Consider the following 22,122-nt stretch of genomic DNA (forward strand, 5'->3'; position numbering starts at 1 on the left):
CTGCACAAATTTCAAAACCACTTTTCCATCTTAAAGTACTGAGGTTGCTGACAGCCAAAACTTTAGTTTTAGTAAAATCTTCAAGAACTCTCAGAAGCAAAGAAAATAAATGTTCAGCTTTGAAAGGCATGACAGCTCATTGACAGCAGAGCTGAAAGGTGGCTCTTCTCCCTCTCATCTCCCTTTCCCCACATGCTTCTACTGCCCACCTTGTGCTGATTTATGTGATCATAAATTGATTAAATTCTCTCTATCTAACAGCATTTTCCTTGTTTAATCAAGTCAATTAAAGTCATGACAGAGTGCAGGGAACACACAGATTGAGAAGGGGCCATGCAGGACTGTAGGCAGGACTTATTTTGGTGGCAATTTTCTTTGATCAGTTCTGCTGCTGGCAGTGCAGCCTCATGGCCCATTGTATCCTCTCTCATGCACTACTCCTTGTCTTCTCACTACTTGGAAAACTCAAACTGAATTTGGAGAAAATGCTGAGGTACAGTGGGAGAGTGAGGGGTAAAATGAGAAGTAAAAATAGACTGGGAAACTTTTATAAAGCCAAGGAAAACTAGCATTCTGATTGGAGAGATTAAAAAAAAAAACTTGACAAAATACAGTTTCTTGTTATAGCTTTTACATTAGTATTTATAACATACCTGTCACCTGTTTCTTCAACTTTTCAATTTCTTCTTTCAAACTTTTAATTTCTAAATCTTTGCTTGCTGTTATTGGGCCATCCACTGTTGAATACTGCAGAGCCTGCACTGTCTGGGTGGACTCTAGAAAAAGACAAGAGAGAGTGGGATGAGTAACATGTCTGACATCTGAAGAGATCAAATAGATGTTACTGATAAATTAAGATATGCCAAAAGAGCCTGCACTGGGCATTCTACAATTTGCAATTTCCACCTATTATGTGCCAATTCTTCAGGAATTGTCAGCTGGACCAACTAAGTTCTTAGAAGTTCTAAGAAGGAAATATTTATGCCATAGTGGCCAAGGTACAGTGAGAAAAAAGTAAGCACAAGTTGCATACATGGTGTATTTCAGGCATAAAGAGTAACAGAAATTTAATTTGTCAACCAAAATAATAAAACTAATTCTTTTCTGCTAAAAAGCATTCCAGGAGGTATATTTGATTTTTTTTTTTCCACAGTATAAACAGTGCCTTACAAAACTGCAGGTTATTCTAAGTTTAAAGTGATGGAATGATTTTTTTTTTAATGACTATACCTTGCAGCTTTCTGCTGAGTTCAAGCTTTTCCTGTTCTAGACGTCTTATTCTCCTCTCATAAGCTTCTGTTGCTAAACTATCCTCCAAAGTTCTTTGAATGCTGGCATCAAGATCCATGGAGGGTGGTCCAGCTGTCAGTCTTAGACAGCTGCGGTCTGAAAGCACACTGGGGGAAAAAAAGAAATAGTATTGGATTTTACAACAGCCTGGATTAAAACACTGCTATAAAAACATCAACCAATAAACAGTTTGTTTAAGTTGTTGATTACTATGCCATTTATTATAACATCAAAGAATGCCTTCTTTGTATGTGCTCATTGGAAATTGAAATAATTTTTACCTAGCATGCCTGATCTCCTCAATGCATTTTTTGTCACACAGAAGTGGACGAACTCCTGATTAAAAATCATTATGGACACTCTATGTTAGCCAGAGAGCAAAAAGCAAAAGCTTGGACAGTAACATTACAACAGTGGTTCATTTGAGAACAGTTAATCAAGGATCACAAATGCTTTAAAGACAACAATCACTAAAAATCATATGAAATTATCCCATAACAACTAGGGCATGGACATGTCAGAAATGCTGTGACTACTCATGTACACATGCTACTACTTATGCAAATAATCCTTTTGAAGTCTAGGACATTCTAGGACATAGTCACTTTCCCAGCAGAAACAGGCCTGTCGTTTCAATGGTTGTAAACACTTTCTTTAGTTCCATAAACAAGGGGCATACAAGGGACTTCCCTGTTTAGTTTAGCAATGGAAATGAGTGAAATAAATTCTACATTAATAGCAGATAACAAATAAAGTAATTTTTACAAAATTTCTTTTCAGACTTACAGAAGTGTCAAAGGGTTAGAAATAAAACTGGTTTTAATGTCTAACAAACTAAGTTCTGCAGGGGTCCAGACATCTAGTCTTAACTTTGTAGTGGGCAGTAATTTAATATGTTCTACAATAACAATCTTTCTCACCAAAGAAAGAGCACAGGTGTTGACCTTTGCATGTATGTAAATTTCACCTGCAGAGAGCTCATTCTTTTGAACAGACAGCAATGTAGATTACGGTAATTTCCTCAATAAACCACATTCTTTGATATCTGTTCAATATGATTCAAAGACAAAGTTAGAACACTGTGTAACTAGCCTACAGACAATTTTGAACTCTTAACTTACCAGCTACTTGTGTATGTGAAACCCACAAATGGTAAATGATGGCCAGAAAATGCAGTGTGGGATGGTGGAGGCATTGTTTCCTAGAAAAATAACAGGACAGTTGAGTAAGCAGTATCCTACTGGACTTAAAAGAAACAGATTTTCCAGTTTAACCATATGAGAAGTGTTAGTGATAGTATCATATGAACTATATTCACTGTCATCCTTATCTACAGCCCAAATATGAAACAACATCAACTAAATCTATTTATAATAGCACTTAACATATACAAAACCAGATCATGCTGACATAAAAATGCCTTTCTAATTAAATAGGCTATTGTTAGAGGAAAGCAGAATATTACACATATGAGATGCCAATTTATTCCTTCTTTTTTCCAAGAAGCTCTTAGCACAAAGTGCAACACCTTTTATTCCCTGCTATGCTCCTCTCTGCTGTTCAGTCAACAGAGCTTCCTGCCTGTAGAATTACCAGCCCACTTCTGAGTGGGCCACCTCTATATGGAGAGAACAATCAGCAGGAATTTACTAGAAAGAAATAATACCAGAGAGTGTTCTAATCCCATTAGTGCTTTGACCATTTCTTCATTCTTTGCTCCTCTTTCTTGCCAGACAAAGAACTACAAATGAAGACAAATCTTTGAGCTTCTATTCAGGCTAAAATAATCCTGTTGTTATTTTATTTGGACTATTTGAAGTTCTAATATTCTTAAATTCTCTGTTAAAAGCTTCCTATTTAACCCCAAAATGCAAGGTTTATGTTGCTCTACTAGAGATGGCCATAAAGACACCAAAAGAAAACCCCCAAGAAGATGATTATTGCACTGGAAGCGATAAAATATTCAAAACTGTCAGAAAATATATATTATATATATCTTTCTTAACAATTTCTTTCTAAACAAAACAAAAATTAATGAAAGGAACCAGTTGTACATTTCTTTCATATAAAACTCAGCAGGAAAGGACAAGGAGTAAGACTGTATTCAAAAGAAATCTGAAATTACCTTTCCAGTGGTGATGTCAGCTGTATTACATCACAATCTTGTCCTCTTAGCTGACAAAAACTTTCATGTTATAAAAGAGCTCCCAAACAGCACTAATGATATTGCTAGATTGTGCAAATTAATGAAGTTGAGCATTTTGGAAACTAAGGACAATATCAAATTACAAAGCCTTAACTTTCCACTAAATAAAAATAAAAATCTCAATTATTACAGATTACTATGTTTAGAAAAAGTAAAATTCTACTTCTCCTTTACATTTTGTTTTCACCTTTCACAGATTCAGATTTCAAAACTGCCTTCACAGATAACTTAAAAAATATCAAATGCTTAATTGCATGATTTTAGCAGCCCACATGACAATTCTCAGGTGTCACACTGAGAGGTTACTAAAATATCTAATCTACTGATCATAAGGTAAGATTCTGTGAAAGAATTTGTTTTGCAGAAATCAAAATACATACCTCCTGCTGCTTGTATGAATTTAGCTGTACAACCATGCTGAGAAAATTATGACTGAATCTCTCAATAAGGCTACTAAACCAAAGAGTCAAAAGCTAAAACCCAGCACAGCTTAGGCTGCCTGAATAGCAGAGTTTTGCCCTTTATGCTTGTGTGTACATTCAACATACTTTTTAAATGTCATTATTATGTATATAATTTTTCCATGGGACTATGGTCTCATTCAAAGTTCAGGAAGAATAACAATCATGGCTTTTCAACACTGTCTTTTATCTTCAGCATTGGGTTTTCCTCATTTGCTCTATTGCAATTCAAACCTTGCCAAGAATTTTTAAAGAAAAAAAAAAAGTCTCATGGGCTTATCTGTGGTGCTGACTTCTATAATAGCACTGAGAGTATGTGGAACTTCCTCAAAAGATATGTATGAAATATGGAGGAGAAAATACCTCCAAGTTATATATAAAGGAATTTGAGGCAAAGCAATATGAAATACAATGTTCACTGGTCAAAGCAAAAATGTAAAATATTCTCAGTCGTGCAATGCCTTTAGGCTAGGTTTTTTCAGCAGTTCTGAGATACTAGGTGTGAAAAGAAATGGCAAGAAAATAACATCCTTATATTAAAACAGAACAAAACCTTCAGATGTTTCAAATTAGGAAACTGAAAAAGAAGCTCTAGAAACTGGCATTCCTCTCTAACTGTTCAGGGGCATTGCTTTTCACCCCCAAATGTCTAAAGCCAAGTAAGAATTGGACCCAGTTTTCTCAGCTGAGAGTCCAGGAACTCAGCAGAGGAGCATTCTTTGTTCACCTGCAGGTCCCTGTTTCTTCACAATGGTAAAGCATTCACACTATACAGGCACAGTTTGATAACCTCAGGTGGGAGACTGGGCTCTAAAAAGGAGGAGTGGTGGAATGGACAACACTAAACTCTGTGAACTGAAAAAGTATTTCAGCTTCACAAACAAAGACCTGCTATATACAGCATCCACTCCAGCTACTCCATTCTCATAGCTGTTGCTGGACAAAATAATGTACAAACAGTTATCTGAAGACTGTATAAACAAGTTTTAAGATAAAAATACTTCTGTTGTGAAGGGAGGAGGAAATACGAGTTAAAAGTGAGGAAATAAAATGAAAAAAGTGCAAGTCATCCTATGCAGCTACACTGATTTGCTTAATTTGCCCATAAGGAAAAGGGGTCTGAGATTTAACCAGAGATCACAGAATCACTTAAATTGGAAAAGACCTCCAAGATCATTGAGTCCAGCCATTAACTGTAAGGTCCATCACTAAATGACTTTCCTAAGGACCATGTCTACACATGTTCTAAAAACCTCCAGTGACAGCTGACTCCACCACTTTCCTGGGCAGCCCTTTTGGTAATGAAGTTTTTCCCAATATCCAAACTAAACCTCCCCCGGCTCAACTTGAGGCCATTTCCTCCTGTCCTGTGGCTTATTACTTGGGAGAAGAGACTGACACCCACTGAGTGTTTTAGTCAAAGTGGTTTCCATGTTTTAATGTGCAGCTGGAGAAAAGGGAATTCAAACAATGATCATCTCATCTACATCAATTCATGGTGCCACTTATCTGCATGCCCAGAAAACTGAGTGAAACTGAGATGCACATGCAGTTCAGAAAACAAAAGCAAAAGTGGTGAAAATGCTTTACCTCACATATAAACATCAGGTTTCTGCACCTTCCAACAGACACACACACACAAACACACCCAAAGGTATCTCCAAGGAGAGAACACAAGGCATTCCTCCAATGCTAAGGCATCTATCATCTGTCAAAGCTCCTTTTCAAAAGCATAAAAACAGAAAGTCTGGTAAAATCAACAGCTGCAGAGCATTTTAAGGAAAGGTAAAAATATTTTCTCCTTCCTTAAGAAATGGCTGTAGTATTTTTCCTACATTTCTCAAAACTCCAGTTGGAGAAAAGGCTGAAAAAAATTTAGTGGAAATGAACTGAAGGGAATCAAACACTGACATGAGCAATTAGAGTAGAGCAATAAAATACAATAAAATGCAATATGCAAACTTATGCTAAGTCATAGCAATGCTCTGCTAGAAATAGTATTGCAGACTATCTGTATGTAAATGTATTATTCTTTATAAGACATGGACACTAAACTTGTTACTGCAACAGATGTATATTAACCAAAGACACAATGAATTTACAAAAGTTATCCTTACACAAGTATAATTTTAGGACCAGCCTACAAACTATGAAAGTATTCTCTCAGTACTTCAAAGCAGCACCTAACTGTTATTTATGCAGAACACAGTGAAATAAACTGCCTTTTATATACATTTTGTTACAAAGTATACCACAAAGTCTGATTCATCAAAAGGTTAATTTATACTTACAGAGTTTTTTAAGCAATCATCATCCACATCAAAGTTTGATGTATCAGTAGGGCTGCTGACTTCTGGGATGTAAGGTGCCTCACAGTTCCTAATATTGTCCCAATCAATCCCAGCAAAAAATGGATGGTTCTTAAAGTCTTCTATTCCATTTTGTCCAAGTCGATGCTCTCGGCTACAAATGAGCCTTCGGATGAGGTCCTTTGCACTTTCAGAGACATCTGTCACTTGAGCAGGAAACTGAAACCTCTCCTTAAAAATGAAAATAAGAGGAAATAGTTTATTACCAAGAAGAAGTTGGAAAAATTTACCTTCTTAGTGAAAATCATTATCTAGAAAAAGAAATGTGCAAATACTCCAGCTCTGAAATACATGCAGTAAGGTTTCAAGGAAAAGACTTCTGCTAAGGATAGAAACCATTAAGATATTTTGTCTTCTAGTTTTTCTCCTTTATTTAAATTTCCCTTACACTACAGCTGTTGAATTCTACAGCTAGCTCCATGTGGAAGAACATTTTAGAATCTTCTGCCTAAGCCAAGGAAGGGGCTCACCAGAAAAAAGAAACACAACAAGATTGATGCATTGTAGCCAAGACAGACTCCACAGAGTGAATTAACATCTATGTTTCCAAACCCAGATTTTAAGTTTTAGCCTTATTCCAAAGCAAAGTCATCTGCAATCCATAACCATTAACTTGCTACATGGAAACATATTTTTTGCTCTACATTTATGAACACTTAACATAATTAGTACATAAAAACTTATTTTTAAATACGTGTTCAAGTTACCCCATTATTAAAAATTAGCTTAGAGACAGACAGAAAGTGCACTAACTTTGTGGTTCATTATTTTCCCATAGGTCTCCACCAAGGACTCAGCATAAAAGGGCGTTTCTCCATAAAGCATTTCATACATGCAAACGCCCAGGGACCACCAGTCACACTCGGGCCCATACTTCCCTTTTCCATCTTCCATGGCCTGCAAGATTTCTGGAGAGATGTAGTCTGGTGTTCCAACTGCCACTGAAGATTGGACCTGGAGAAATTACATATTCAGGATTAAAATCAGCTTTCATCATTACAGACACTGTGCTACTATGCCCATGTATATTTAGATTTAGTCCAGCATTCTTGTCAAAACAACTAAACACAAGCAAAAGCTTCTAAATTCATAAAGAAATACTTAGCATCCAAGGCACTGCATTAATAGGCAGCCCAATAATATACTTTTGCTAAACTATTATCAATATTTAAAAACAGATAAAGCTCAGAACTGTCAATTGTCAGAACTAGAGCCAATAAGCAATTATAGACTTGGTAATCACATATATTAGGTCAAATACTTTGTAATCCCCTGGGACATGATTAAACATACTGAAATTACATTCTAGTCACACTTACTATATACTGTGCAAATTTAAATGTACTAGAAGAACACCATCCCATTTCAGTATCTCATCCTGCTCATACTACAGCTTACATTTTCAATAAAGATTAGAGCTCAGAGCTTAAAACTGAGAGATTCATAGTTCATAAACACCTACTTGGCATTGACAGCACAGCTCCCCTTTATTTATTCATGAGCTGACTGTATGCTAAAAAGTTCTTAATATACTGCAAATCCAAGCAGTCTGCAGCTGAATTTTCAAGAAAGTCAGTTATATACCAGTACCACTTACAGCTCCATTTCATTTGCCATAAAGCACCTATACCCTTTATTAGTATACACTTTGAGGCTATCAATGGACTGAAGAAAAAATATTTGGGAATGTATCATTCTTTCTAATTTACCGTTCCATCTTCCATCAGTTTCAGACAAGAACCAAAATCTGCTAATCTAATATGTCCATTCATATCCATCAAGATGTTGTCTGGTTTTATATCCCTGCAATAAAAAAAATTCCAGGATTAGTACAAAATGTATTGCATGAGATGTATTACAAATATTAGCTCTGCAAGTCTTTTCATTCAAAACCAGCAACCCATCAGCACACAGAAGACAGTCACTGATGATATGGTGAAATTTGCACTAGAGACGTTTCATGAGGCTGTAGATCACTCAAATCCTACAATGCTTCTTAATTTTAGTAAGAATTGTGTAGTTAAATTCCTCTCATGTCTCAAGGGCAGACGGGAGAATCTTACTTGCTCTGAGCTTTTGTATATAAAATTTTAAAATCATCTGAAGAATTTTAGTGAAATGCTCTCAAGTGGAAGATGCATGCCTATAATGGAGCTGGAAAACAACCCCTAGATTTTACAACAGAAAAAAGGACAATGAAATCCCGAAATAGTTTACACATTTTTAGATTTGCTGTCTTTCACTGGCATTCTTCTCTCACATGCATCTCAGTTCACTGTGCACATCTGTCATGCTTCTGCTGACATGACCATTGTACCCACCACTGCAGCTCTGCCTGGTCTCACTCTGGCTGCCCCACTGAGCTCATGAGGCAGATGGAAATACCCTTCTAAGCAGGCAGCACAATAAACACTCCTCATATTGGCCTTTTTTTGTCTCAGGCTTTTCCTGAGTGTACTGAAATACAGGTAGAGTGTATGTTCCCAGTGTACAGCTGAGTAGGACAAAAGCCCTCTGTTACCAGAGGGACATTTGTTGTTCAACTTGTAAACTATGTTCAAATGTTGAAATTTCTTTTCAATTAAGTATAGGTATTAGAAACACACATCAAGCTAGATTTTAGAAGTATCTGACATTATTAGATTCCTATACCATCCTTATCTATTATATTCAAAACATAAGTTATGACTGCATGAATACAGGTCTACAAATATTTTCTCAGGGGACATTTTTAAGATATGAGAACAAACCTCTAAAAAAACCAAAAGAAATTTTAAGTCCTCACTTTGCTTCACTCCCCAAACAACTTATAAAATGAATGTCACTGATTGCTTTACAGACAGATGTCAAAATATTCACAAGCTAAAATGTTCACATTGCACCTGAGAGCAAATTTTGTTGTTTGGACTTTGATGTTTTGTTTTTGTTGGTGGTGGGCTTTTTTTTACCCCCCCCCAAAAGTCAAGTTATAGACAAGGCTTACTGATAATTTACAACAGAAGAAAAATTAGAACCACACTTTGAACAACATTATAGAAGCTATGGCATAAAGGTGTCACAGTGTCACACACTTGGTGACAATTAATATGATGATAAAAAAAATTTGTTGTTTGGAATAAAAGAACTTCCTGAATTTGTGTTACTCAAAGACAAGCAGGCAGTAACGTGTGCTGAAAACAAACTTTAGGCACCTTTCAAAAGCTCAGAAATATTTACAAAATAGAAAGCAAGCACTGCAAGAAATCACACTTTCACAACTTTCAACTGAGCATAAAGACAATTCTTTATAAAGTAAATCAGAAAAATAACCGAGTCCATTCTCATAAGACCATTCTTCCAGTTGATTTTTGCTGACACTGAATATGCCAAAGAACTGCAGCCTCCAGACTGAGATAGTTGTGTTTGTTTTGCACTCACCCACCAAAAACATTCCTTAAACACGCTTCTAAATAAAAACAAACACACGCCATTGAGACTGCTGGAATTATAACTTCAGTTTAAAACACTTTGCAAAAACATGCACCTAAAATCCAGTTCCTCCTAGAAGCTGGACCTAGTTCAAGCTAAACAAAAACATGAGTCACCCTTGAGGCTCCATTTATCCATGTTCTATCTTTTAATATATTCCCAAGAGAAATAATAATAACATTAATAACCATCATCATCATCCCAACCTCTCCCACTCAATCTCACAAAACAGCAAGAAAACATGAAAAATCTCACTGTGTTGTCAACACTGTGCAAAACCAAACCTGCAAACAACACCGAATGTACTTGAAGGAACAAAGATTTCTTGCAGAGTGGCATTTGTAATGCTCAGTAATAACTTCATAAGAATAATTTTTACAGTTAAGGAAAAAAGAAAAGACCAACTTAATAAATACAAATTCTTTTCAGCTCTTGTAACAGAAGCTATGGACTATGAACAACTGTTCTGAATTCTGAGCTACATTAATAAAAGACAGTTTGAAAGACAAGAATGGCTGGTACTGCAGAGCAGAGTAGGCTATAAGCACAGGGAAAGAAAATTATGAGCCCCAGAGGGGAACAAGGAACAGGAGTAATTATTGCCAGTGTAACTGAAGAGTGTGAAGGTGGTGATTGTGGGAAAAAATTATGTCTTAAACTCTGCATCTTTACTGAGCCTGCAGCAGTTAGATTGCATTAGAATGATGAGTTTTGTTCCAGGTTTTCTTTTGAATGACATTTGTTTACTCCCTTTAGTGATCAGAGCTGATCTGTCTCCTGTTCTAAAGAGAATATGGTATTCTCTCCTCACATTCACTCCACCTTTCCCAGCTTATCCCAGTTTCTTCACTGTATGAACTGGTTCCTTCTACTTCCATCTCAACTGCATTTTCATTCCTGTCTCTCCTAGATTCACCTCAGAAGCTGAGATGTCCAATCCTTCACAGCCTATCAACCCCAAATTTCCTCCCTTTCTATTTCTTCCTTTCTCTCTCACCTTCTTCACTCTCAAGTCCTCATCTTCCTGCTTGTTCAAATTTAACTAATCTTGGTTTTTATCCCATTTCAGTTCTCAGCAGTCACTATTTGCTCACAGTCCCGTTCCACTGGCTTCCTATTCCTGTGATCCAGGACAACTATCCTCTTTCCTCATGTCCAGTTCCTGTCCAATTTGCACAGCAATCTTCTTTGGCACCAAAAGGAATAGAACTATCAGTAACAGAGACACTCCACACAGTCTCTAATGTCTATTAATCAGCATCTCCCCAAATTCCTTCAGTATCACAGCTCTGAAGCAGTGCAAAGCTACAGCAGAAGAAAACTGTAAAGCATTTAGGGATCAAACTCTGCACACAGTTATTTGGAACTCATAACAACTGGAATATTGAGGGAAAAACTATAACCTGAAAATATCTAGGTGGGGGGGCAGAGGAATGAAAATATGACTCATGGAAGATACTCTCCTGAATTTCAAGTCTCCACATCCCATAGCAGAAGATTTTCTCACTGGTTTTATGAGAATTATTTTATTAATTGAAAATCTACATAGGAAAAGCAATCCATGATTCTTGATCTTGTTTCTGGAAAGAGGAACACACTGCTTTAGGCAAATACTAAGGAAGGAAAATTCCAGGGCAAGTACCTAAAATCTGGCAAAATTAATGAGCAAATAATGAAAAGTTATATGGCTGAATAGAGCACTGGGCTGAATCTCTGCAGATAAGAATTACCAGGTGATTGTGGGCAGACCATTTAAACATCACTCAACAAGAACCATGGTGCTCAGTCAAGCAATTAATATCATCTGGCTAGAAGGCCATGGAGCCCAAATACCCCTCTAACTCTGTAATTAGCTCACTGCAGTAAAAGAAAAAGGTCAGCCCACTTGAAATATGAAATAGTAATTCATTTTCAAGAAATATAAGCATTTGAAAGGTATTTTATGAGCCAGATTTCTAGTGGAAACAAGTACTGAATGGGGGCAATTGCTCTGACACCACTGTGCTCGCTGGAGACCCTGAGCCTGACCAAGTCCCTGACTGTTCAGCCCCACTCTGACAGCAGCTTCTGGGGAAGGAAGCTCAAGGTGCAAAGGGTGCAGGTTGCCAGAGCTGGACCTGGCATGAACCAAGCTACTACAAATTCTTCAAATATGCTCCACAATAAATTAAGGGAACATAGGTACTCAATATAAGAAACTTTTTTTTTTTTTTAAATGAGTGATTTAACAGCACTAAAGGAACCAGAAATCTGAACCAAATAAACTTCTCTAGAAACACGTGTGTCCATTTAAACTTTGACTTCAACAGAGTGTCCAGGAGCAATTTTTACTTTTCTGAGCTTTGTTGGCCTTAACTGTAGGAGAAAATCAGCACTGCACAGCAGCTTTGCTGCTGTTTTCTGGAGAATGCAATAGGAATAAACAGTGTGTAATACTGAACAGTTCACTTGCACTGAACATGAGGGCTAATGAAAAAAAGAAAGAAAAATCTCTAATGAATCCTTCCTTATAATGCTCCTTAGTTTAATTTGGGGAGCTGTTCTTCAGATTGGCATGTTTACCCAGATGACTTCACTCACCTCTCTTTAAAACCATTTACTTTCTTAAGCTGTAATTAAAACCCAAACATTTTACATACTAACTATGTTAATATAAACAACATTCTGAAATAGGACTACAGCAGATACCTGGATTATTGCCATTTATTTTGATTTCTCTGTTAATGAGCCAGAGTAGAATTTCATTTGTTCAGTAAGACTCAAGGAAAAGTATTCCCTCTGAGACATGCTAAATCCATAGCACATTCCAGCTGTAAAATAAACTAAAAAAGAATTTTTAATACATATGAACATATTTTTTCCCCCAGATTCATTTCTTATAAGAAGGAAACTTAAGGAATCGTGAAGTCTTTCATATTGAAATTTGCACTAGAAAATACCTTTAAGTTCCTTACAACTTGAATTATCTGATCATCTTATGGTTTCAAAGCATATGGGTTCCTGAGGTCCAGTTATGTCATTCCTTGAATCACTGGATCAATGCAATTCTGTTATTTTCAAGACCACACAAAGTTCCTCAGGCCTACAGATCAGGAAGCAGCAGATTTAGAAGAATCTTAATTTTGTTTCGAGGGCAGCTTCATGGAGGAGGGGACCAGAAAAATAGAATGGAAGATGCATCAAAAATAGAGGGACAATTAGTTCAAGAACTGTATCAGAATGATTGAGCAGCAGTCATGTCAAACACTACCAAAGACTGGGCCAGTGGGTCAACACACAGTGGGTCAAAACATAGGCTTTTACCTTCTAAGTTTATGTGGTAAAAATCCGAGTGGCATTAAAGGTTTTGTGACCAGTAGGGATCCCTCTTCTTGGCAGCTGTACAGTTATGATGCAGAATTTACTTGGTTTGGTTATTCATCTGTATCATCACTGTTTCTTTCAAAACATAAATGATCAGACAGAAATGGAGGAAGAAGCATGTCCTTCTCCTCAAGATCAAGGAAAGTGGCCAGGTGGTGCAAGTGGGAACTTCTCAGTCCAACATATCCTCCTTGGAATAAATTTGAGATGTTGATGGACTTTTATTTATGCTGATGGACTGTCCTTGCATACAGAGATGAGCTCTTAAAAAACCAACAGAACTGAAATGAGAATAAAGGGACTCACACTGCTCTAAATGCATGATGTGAGCTGAGCCTGAATAAAGGAATGGACCTGTCTGAAATCAAAGGAGCAATTTGATAGCTGAGCTACTAGTTTATTTGAGCCCAGTAGATAAGAAAGAGATAACCTGGAGAACAATTTTTTATTTCTAATGCTAACATTAGAAAAGCATGGAAACCAATTAATTTTCCTAAACAGGTCACATGCCCCAATACATGCTATTTTTGAATAGCAAGGAACAAAGTGAGTAGCTCAAGTGAATTATTTATTTGGGAAAAATTCACAAGAACAGTATTTTTTAATGCTACCAATGCAAATTAGAACACCAGCATTTGAGAAAAACAAATTAGTTTCAGGTGTAACTGCTGGCACAGAGAAACTGATGCAGAAAGCTTATTACCAATTAAAGATTTCACAGTGCATTATTTGCTCATTGTACATGCAAGAGCATTCCCCAAAAGTATAAATCAAAATATTAAAAAGACATCAATTATTATAATTATTCACTCTTACAACAAGAAATGCCATCCTTTGCCAAGTTACCTACTTCAAGAAAAAACACAACCAAGACTTCACTGCCAGAATGCCTGGACTTTTTATCCAAAATTCATTCAGAACACAAGATTATCCTTAGTCAGGACAGAAGTTTGGCAAACTGCTTATTTCACTCCCTTCTGTTGTTTCAGGCAGACTTTCCCTCCATACACCTCTCTCACAAAGAAATGCTACATCCACGATTAAAAACGAAGATATTTGGTTTTGGCAGCACTCCAATGAAAAGAGAAAATTTGGTGCCTGTGAAGATTTTATTAAGACATTCAGTGATGCTCGACTGACAGCTTGCTTTAGATACACAGAGTGAAACAAATGGTGAACCTCCATCAAGAATGCTGGTCAAATAATGCCTTTTTTCACAATCAAATGTATGGACATTGATGTCCAGCAGGTTATTTCTATTTTCCATTACAGTGGACTGGGTTATATCAAAGTCAGCATTGCCATATTCTGCCAACTCTGGTTTATCTGAATTCTGATGAGCAAAAGTAGAAATAGGCTCCATCTGGCAGAAAGACTGAGCCAAATTAGATTTGGACAGTCGGCAGTTATTCTTTAGCAATCCCAACAAGATAGGCTGCACAAGATAGCAGCATGAGAAAACTGGAATATGTTGTACCTCATTAACCATGCCTCTTATCAAGACTCTACTGTGCCTTCTCCTAAACAGACACTCCTTCATTTTTGGGTGAAATCCAAAAAGCGCGTATTTCGATTGAAACCAAAATAATTTAAATAACTTTGATCTTAGCCTTATTATTTGTATAGCACCCAAACCATTGCAGCATGTTTGTGTACTAAACAAAACCTGCTTCATGTAAAGCTGACAAACTAAAGCTTACAAGCAAATAAGATGCAGTAACCTTGCATACAGCCCTGAAGTCAATAGGAATAGCCAAAGTCTTGAACACTTCAGAATTTAAGCCTTAATAAGAAGAGCAACTACAGGGAATAAAAATAAATGCTATAATCAACCTTATTTTATAGCTATTTTTTCTTAAACAGTATCTTAACAGTGTAAAACTCTGTTGTTTTCTCTTTAACTCTTGACAATAAGTTATTATTTATGTACTGTACCAGAAACCCCAGTCATTCACCTTTGCTAAAAGCATCTCTCTAACTCTAAGCAGCAGGAGATTCCTCCAAATCTCATTACATTCAATGGACAGACACTCAGCAATTAGTTGGAAACATCAACCAAACCATGACAATAAAGGCTCTAGATCTGTGATACAGTCATTATTCATTGATCAGTGTGGATAATTTTATATTCATATTGTCACACATCCTAACCAAATTTTATTCTTAGTAATATCACAAAACTAAATGAAAAACACTACAAAATTCAAGGTTCCAAGTACTGTGTGCAGTACATTTAGTGCAGCACCTACAGAATCAGATACTTCCAAACTAACTTAGTTCCACACCACACCTTCTGCCAAAGTGTACTTTTTTTAATCCCTAATCCAGACAAGAGAGCTAATTTCAGTTTTCACTAAAAATAAGGTAATTACATTACATTCTTCTTACTATGAAGAATCTGCACCACAGACTTGAAGTATATAATGCAAAACAGATTAAACTGAATCCTCACTCACACTGTGTTTTTTGTGTGGTAACACAAAAAGTAATGAATTTAAGTACCAATGAAAGATACTCCGATGAGACATAAGGAAATGTATAATAATGACAATAGGACACTAGAACAAATTGGTTTTGGAAATGCCACCATCTCCATCACTTTTCTTTCCAAACCAGTTAGACAGACATCTGTCAGACTTGTTTAGCTACAGTTTGATCCTGCCTTGAAGCCCAAGGAAAATTCTAGCTGACCTCTCCAAGTCCTCTCCCAGTCCTTTGCTCTACAGTCTTTAATTTCTGCCACTCAGACAAGTATTCTGGACACAACACAGTGTTTACCTTATGGTATCCAATGTTCTTTATGAATTTCAAATGCTAATAAAGGAAATAATAACAAGCAACAGGGAATAAGTACATCAGCCAACACATATATATCTTGAGTTTGTTCAGGCACTCATATTCATTCCTGAACACTTGAGCAGAATGTAGTTACTGGCTTATAAATATATGCTCCACCACATCATATTATAATATCCTAGAATTAATTTACCTCAGAAAAATATCTCCCTGTGGGCTTTGTGCATATGTATTTGTTTCCAAGTAATGGATATCTCAAACACCATAACAGTTGAAAACCAAAAATAATTATTTTTAAAAGCTGCTTATGTCCATTTTCTTCCTTCTTAAAAAAAAATAAGTAAAAGGGGTGATTTGAAAAATTCTTCTGGATAAATGCTTGGCAGCTACATACTCCCCATAGCTACTGTCTTCATCTAAAATGTTAATCAACTGACAGAACCAGATATCTATGGAAAAGACCCTCACATGCAGGTTAGGCCCCTCATGCAGCATTTTAAAGAGATGTCAGGGTAAAGTCACTTGTGACTGCCTAGGGATTATTTCTATTGTCTTGTCAGCTTTACAGACTAAAACCAGGAACACACTGTGCTATTTGATAACCATTGTAAATTTGGTAACTTACAAGGCTGATTTACAAACTGATTTTAAATGCCAGTGAAATAAGAATAAAAGAGTTGTAGAAAGCCAATTCCTTATGTCAAATAATCAAGCATGCAAGAGAAAGTCCAATGCATTCTGAAACTTGAAAAAGTTAATATTAAAAAACAGAAGTTAACTATTAAAAACAAATTGAAAAACCCAAACCCAAGTTAACAGTCCTCTCACAGTGGATCAAGAATACAGAAGTTCATGGCTTTCCTCATGGTTGACTTGTAGCAGAGTTACTGGTATTAGACAAAAAAAACTTGTAAGGACTCAAATATAAAATTGAGCACACAAAGTATGGAACATCTGAATGTTTAATAATGCTCTATTCTTGAACAGAATAGTATTATTGAGGAAAATTTAATGCATGAAAATATGAAAGCCTTGTACCTCATTTCTTTTTGGGTAATTTTAGTAGCTTTTAATAGTTATTAATGATGGTCTCTCCTGCTGCAAAAGACTGAGGTACAAGCATAAAAGTTTTGAAAGAGGAGCAAACATAAAATCGGAGAAACAAAACAGGAATGTTTTTAACTATTTCTTTTTCAGAAACAAAAACTGATTTGGCAAGCAAATACTTGGTTTGAAAATCACAAAAATCAACACCGGAAATCAGTAAAAATTGCTACTAACTGAATGCAATTTGTAAAAATCAAGGAGATAACACTTGGGAAATGAGGTAAATATTCTTACATGAAACAAGCTGCAACATAACCACAGCACAATACTGTAAAAGCTCTGGAGGTACTGTGCCACTCAGTGATCAGAGCCAATCCAGAATTATGGTTAATTTGAAAAGACTACTCAAAATATCCACTGGGAAACGGGTCTTGGGAATCTGCTCTCAGTTTCCTTGTTCTGATCTGGAGGGTTAGATCAGCTGACCTAAAGAGGTCCCTTTGAACCTCACCCATCCTGTGATTCTGAAATAATGACTAAAGCTGCCTTTTCATCAATTTTAATTTTATTTCACTAATAACCTTCTGGTTATGTTGTGCCAAAGCTCCACCAACCTAATTCTGAAATGCAGTAACACCAAAGTACTACAGGTTCAGTTGTAGCAGCCTACAAACTTCTGACTTCTTGTGGCTCAAGACAGAAACTATCTTTAGCCTTTTAGCATTAAGAATATGTCTATTTTTGCACTGCAAATTGCAGTTCATAAAACAAAGATTAGCAAAGTCCTTCACTTTCTCTGCAGGGATGTGACAGGTAAAACCACAAAATTGTCTTGATTGTATCTTGACATTTAATAATGTCAAGATACAATCAATAATAATCACATTTAATAGGCCTACAACATTTGTTAAAATTAAAAGCTTCCTTTCCCTGATCCAGAGTCTGACTAACAGAAAGCCCCAAAATGCTCAGCAATCAAGGTTAGTCTCTGACATTGCTTACCATGTTAAGATAATCAGTGCTGGCAAGACTGGCCTGAAGCCATCAGACACCACTCCATGAGCAGCCCTCCACACCACTGCTCTGTCACACAATTTTCTCTGTGTAAAAAATCTTGGCTATCAGAGAAGGCTCATCTCCTCATAAGAATGCCTACAGCACACACATTTGTGTGCAGATATATATTTAAGACAGCCAGGAGCAAAACAAGGTTTATAGGAAGACTTTTGGGTGGCAAAATAGGTATGAAATTTGCTGAAGATGCAAACTAGGCACTATCCTGCCTGGACTACTTATTCCAGGGCATGGATTACTTCTCTCACCACGCTTCCATGAGCTAAATTGTTTTGTAAATTTGCAGTACATATATGCATGCTTTTTTATTATTGTAAAAGACTATTCTCAGGAATACACATTCCCTTCACTAATTTGCAGAAGCAATTTATTTATGTTAGGGCTGTTTGCTGGTTCTTCAGAACCCAACTACTTGCAGACAGAAAGATTCAAAAGAGGTGTTTAAATTATATCCTTGTGTGACTAACTAACTGTGTCTACACTGAAAATACTGAAGCAACCTGAAATGAAGGATCCCTTGGGAAAAATGGGATGGCAGGGAGTAGATTGCTCACCTAGCAAAGGGCCCTAAAGTAAAAGAACACAATTAAAAATAGGCCATGAAGCAGAAGCTGTGCCACAGTAGGCTACGTACGATTCCTGAAGGAAGAGTTGGGTACCTTCAATTTACATGGCACTCAGAAAAGAAAACAAAAAAGCAGAGTTCATGTTTCTATCTCCATCTGCTGTTCTCCTCCTTTTCTAATAAGCTACAAATACACACAGCAGAGGACCTGGCTGAGGGCATTCACTATTTTTGCCTCGCTAACCTGCCCAGCTGTCACAATGCTTTTTTTGGACCTGATCACTCTGCTTATAGTTTCACATTCCTCAACAGAAACTCCACACCAACAACATTCATCAGGGAAAACTGCCATTTGAGTCAACATTGGAAAGAATAATGGCCTTCAAGCCCGAAGTTGCATGAATATGGAGAAACAACACCAAGTACATGACAAACAAGTAACTATCACAGAAGTGCATTCAAATATCTTGAGCACAGTTCGCTCTTTTTTTTTGAGGCACCCTATTAGTTGATAATTTGAAATACTAAAAACCAAACTAGTTTAGGCTGATGGTGGTAGAAACAAGCTCCATTGAGCAGCCAACTTTAAATATTATGTTTATTTACTTCATATTTCAATGTAGTTACAATGGAATACCAAGCAAATTGCTCGAACTCTGCAAACTTCAGTTGACAGAGCTCTTTCTGGGTTGTCAAACTGTACTCTTTTGTATCATTCTGTATTTTGCCTCCAGAAGATGAGAATAAAAAATATTATCATGACAATTTAAAGAGCAATAAAATTATAGCATATTTGCCATGTTTTGCCATGTCAACTTTATTGGAATTCCATTTTGGCTTCTAAGAACTTAAGTAAACAGATTAAGAACTCCACAACCACTACTACCCTGCAGCATATTCTAAAGATTAAAAAATTAAAGTCTGCTAAGTAAGGCTAATTCATGTCAAAGCTTTTAGATTTCTAATAGTATCATGAGTTACTGGTGGGTAAGGGAGTAGAAAGAGTAAGCTCCTTAAGAATGCTATGCCCATCTGTGAGTGCCATCTGTCAAAGAAATCCTGCAAGAAGAGGCTAACAAGGAATCCAGAATATGCCCAGCTGCTGCACTGTAAATTACTACCTATGCTGAAAAACCTTAACACGCAGTTCTAGGCAGATAAATGTTTTCTTTCCTTCTGATTCTCATTTTAGATATGCAGTCTCTGCTCTTTGCTTTTCAGTACAACCACACACAGTCCCTGAAACAGCTCAGGGCATTGAAAAATTCTGAGAGTAAACCAGACAACATAAACTGAGGACTTGTACTGGTTTTGATAAGAACAGTCAAAAAACATTTTACATATTCAATTTTTTTGAATCCCCTGCTGATACAAAGAAAGCAATTAATAGAAGAGTGCTCACTCAGAAGCTGTTTGGACAATCTAAAGCATTTTTAATATATATTTTTATATATGTCTTTGTATGTATATCTGTATAAGGCACACCTACATGTATTTTAATTATCAGGGATATTTATAAGTGCCCTGAGCTTAAGCAAGCTATTAGCTGCAAACCATTTGAAAATTTCCGGGACTGATCAAGAAACAAACTAACCTGCTGGGTCCATGCTCCACCCCACAGCAACTCTTCCTTTAGCCTTTTTCTATCATCCTCCAGGAATAAATACACAGATAAAAATGCACTGAGAATTATGGGAGGTGAGGGAAAAGGAGGTCTGTGCAGAAATGAGTTCTGAGATCACTTAATGCTTTTCGTTTTTCCAGAAGAAGGATATACAGTCTTAATATGAGGTTGATCTTATCTCTCCCCCACACATTTATTTGATCAGCAATAAAAAACTATTAAAAATGTATTAAAGGGAGGGGGAGAAACACAGAAAAAAAGTAGAACATATTTTAAGGACACATAAAATATTCAGGAATAGGGAGCACATTACAAAAATTTAAACGAATTGTTTGTTGTTCCTGAGTTATGTGGGAAACAGAACAAAGATAAGATGCAAAGCTGCAAGTAAACCCTGGAGACTAAAAAAAAACAGTTTACAAGGAGAAGAAAACCAATGCCACTCCAAGTGAACAAACATCTACATCAAATACTTGCCATAGCTCATGCAATATGTGAGGAAGCACTGCTATATCCTCTATGTTTTAGATATTTTACTGCTCTTCACCCAAGCTAGTAGGGCTTTAGATTTCTTATATTTTTTGAAAGACTGCCCAGCAGAAGAAGAATGTTTCTGAAAACAACACTACTACACAGCCATTTTAATGTGCTGCATGGAACCTTTGCTTTCTTCATCCTTTGCCCAATAAAGGTTTATTCAGCAGTTACACAGATAACTGGGATTCCTCTTTTTTTTTTTTTTAAATGGAAGTCAGTGCTTTCAGAATATCTACCCCTCTCCATGAAAAAAGGGGAGGTGGGAGAAAATAGCAAAAACAACAGAAAAAAGTATAGCTTTTCCAAATCTGCTTTCTACTTAACTGTGCCCTAAATTAACAATATTGGGGTTAAATGCTAATAGCAAAGAAGAGTCCTTCCCAGCGAGTAAGTAAAAAGTAGAACAGTGAGGAGCAAAGAACCTACCTGAAATAATAAAACTAAATTTAGGATAATCTCTTTTGCTTCCCTTCAAATTGAACATGTTCTTTACTGCATTGCAAATATGTCATCATATTTATTACCTCTTGGTTATCAAAAAAAAAACCAAACCCAAACCAAAAAACAAACCTGTGTTGAAGGAATTCTATTCACAAGCTGTTAAATACAGCAGAAGATACTGCTATTGAACACAAGAAATGCAAAGTGACCGGTTTCAAGGACAGAGAAAAGGAGAGTAAAAGCACCTATACATGTGCAATGGAATGAAGAACATTTGCATTTCACTGGAAATTTAAATTATTTCAAGTTATTATTGATTCCATGCCAACCACCAACCTGACCAATGTTGGTATAGGCTGAATCCAAGCCTTGCTGTAGCAAGAAAGAGTGAGTTCCTTACAGGAGTGTACACAGGCAAGGCTGTATGCTGACAAGAAACAAGCAACAGGACTGCACCATTTCCTGTGTGCTATTATTCCTCAGCCAGGTGAGAAATCACATCATGACCCTCTCATGAAATCCTCAACCAAGTCCTCCAGAGGGAGGACAGCCCACAGGGTGGAAGAATCCAGCAGTGGAAGGAGCTGAAGAGGGATATAAATGGCTCTGAATCCACAAGGAAAGCAGAAATGAATAAACATAAAAATCCTCTCACCTCGGTCACGATGTGAATTTTTTAATTTGCTGAATCACTCAGGACTCCAAAATATTTTTTTAAAGAGTGAAAAGTAAACATTGTGCCTTGTTGCCCAGTTCAGAGTCGTGGTGGGAAGGCAGCCCCAAAGCACCACACCACAGTAGCCAGGCTGGGCACATCCAAACACAACCAACCTTCCCAAAACCGCAGTACAGAGGGGCAGGGCAGAGAGTCACTTCTGTCA

At 36.7% G+C, this 22,122-nt stretch overlaps 1 protein-coding gene across 5 annotated transcripts in view; it reads right to left on the minus strand.

Annotated features, from left to right (window-relative positions):
• The window catches only part of CDC42BPA (CDC42 binding protein kinase alpha), a 185,282-nt gene that overhangs the window by 73,807 nt on the left and 89,353 nt on the right, over window positions 1-22,122 (minus strand). For all 5 annotated transcript variants that reach the window (XM_059840713.1, XM_059840712.1, XM_059840711.1 and 2 more), the window contains exons 7-12: window positions 8,036-8,129; window positions 7,080-7,280; window positions 6,249-6,497; window positions 2,412-2,491; window positions 1,231-1,397; window positions 654-776 (exon numbers count right to left, since the gene is read on the minus strand). In XM_059840713.1, the coding sequence (XP_059696696.1) occupies window positions 654-776; window positions 1,231-1,397; window positions 2,412-2,491; window positions 6,249-6,497; window positions 7,080-7,280; window positions 8,036-8,129 (914 nt within the window). The remainder of the gene's footprint in view (window positions 1-653; window positions 777-1,230; window positions 1,398-2,411; window positions 2,492-6,248; window positions 6,498-7,079; window positions 7,281-8,035; window positions 8,130-22,122) is intronic.

This window comes from Haemorhous mexicanus, chromosome 3 (genome assembly GCF_027477595.1).
Source record: "Haemorhous mexicanus isolate bHaeMex1 chromosome 3, bHaeMex1.pri, whole genome shotgun sequence".
Lineage (NCBI taxonomy): Eukaryota > Metazoa > Chordata > Aves > Passeriformes > Fringillidae > Haemorhous > Haemorhous mexicanus.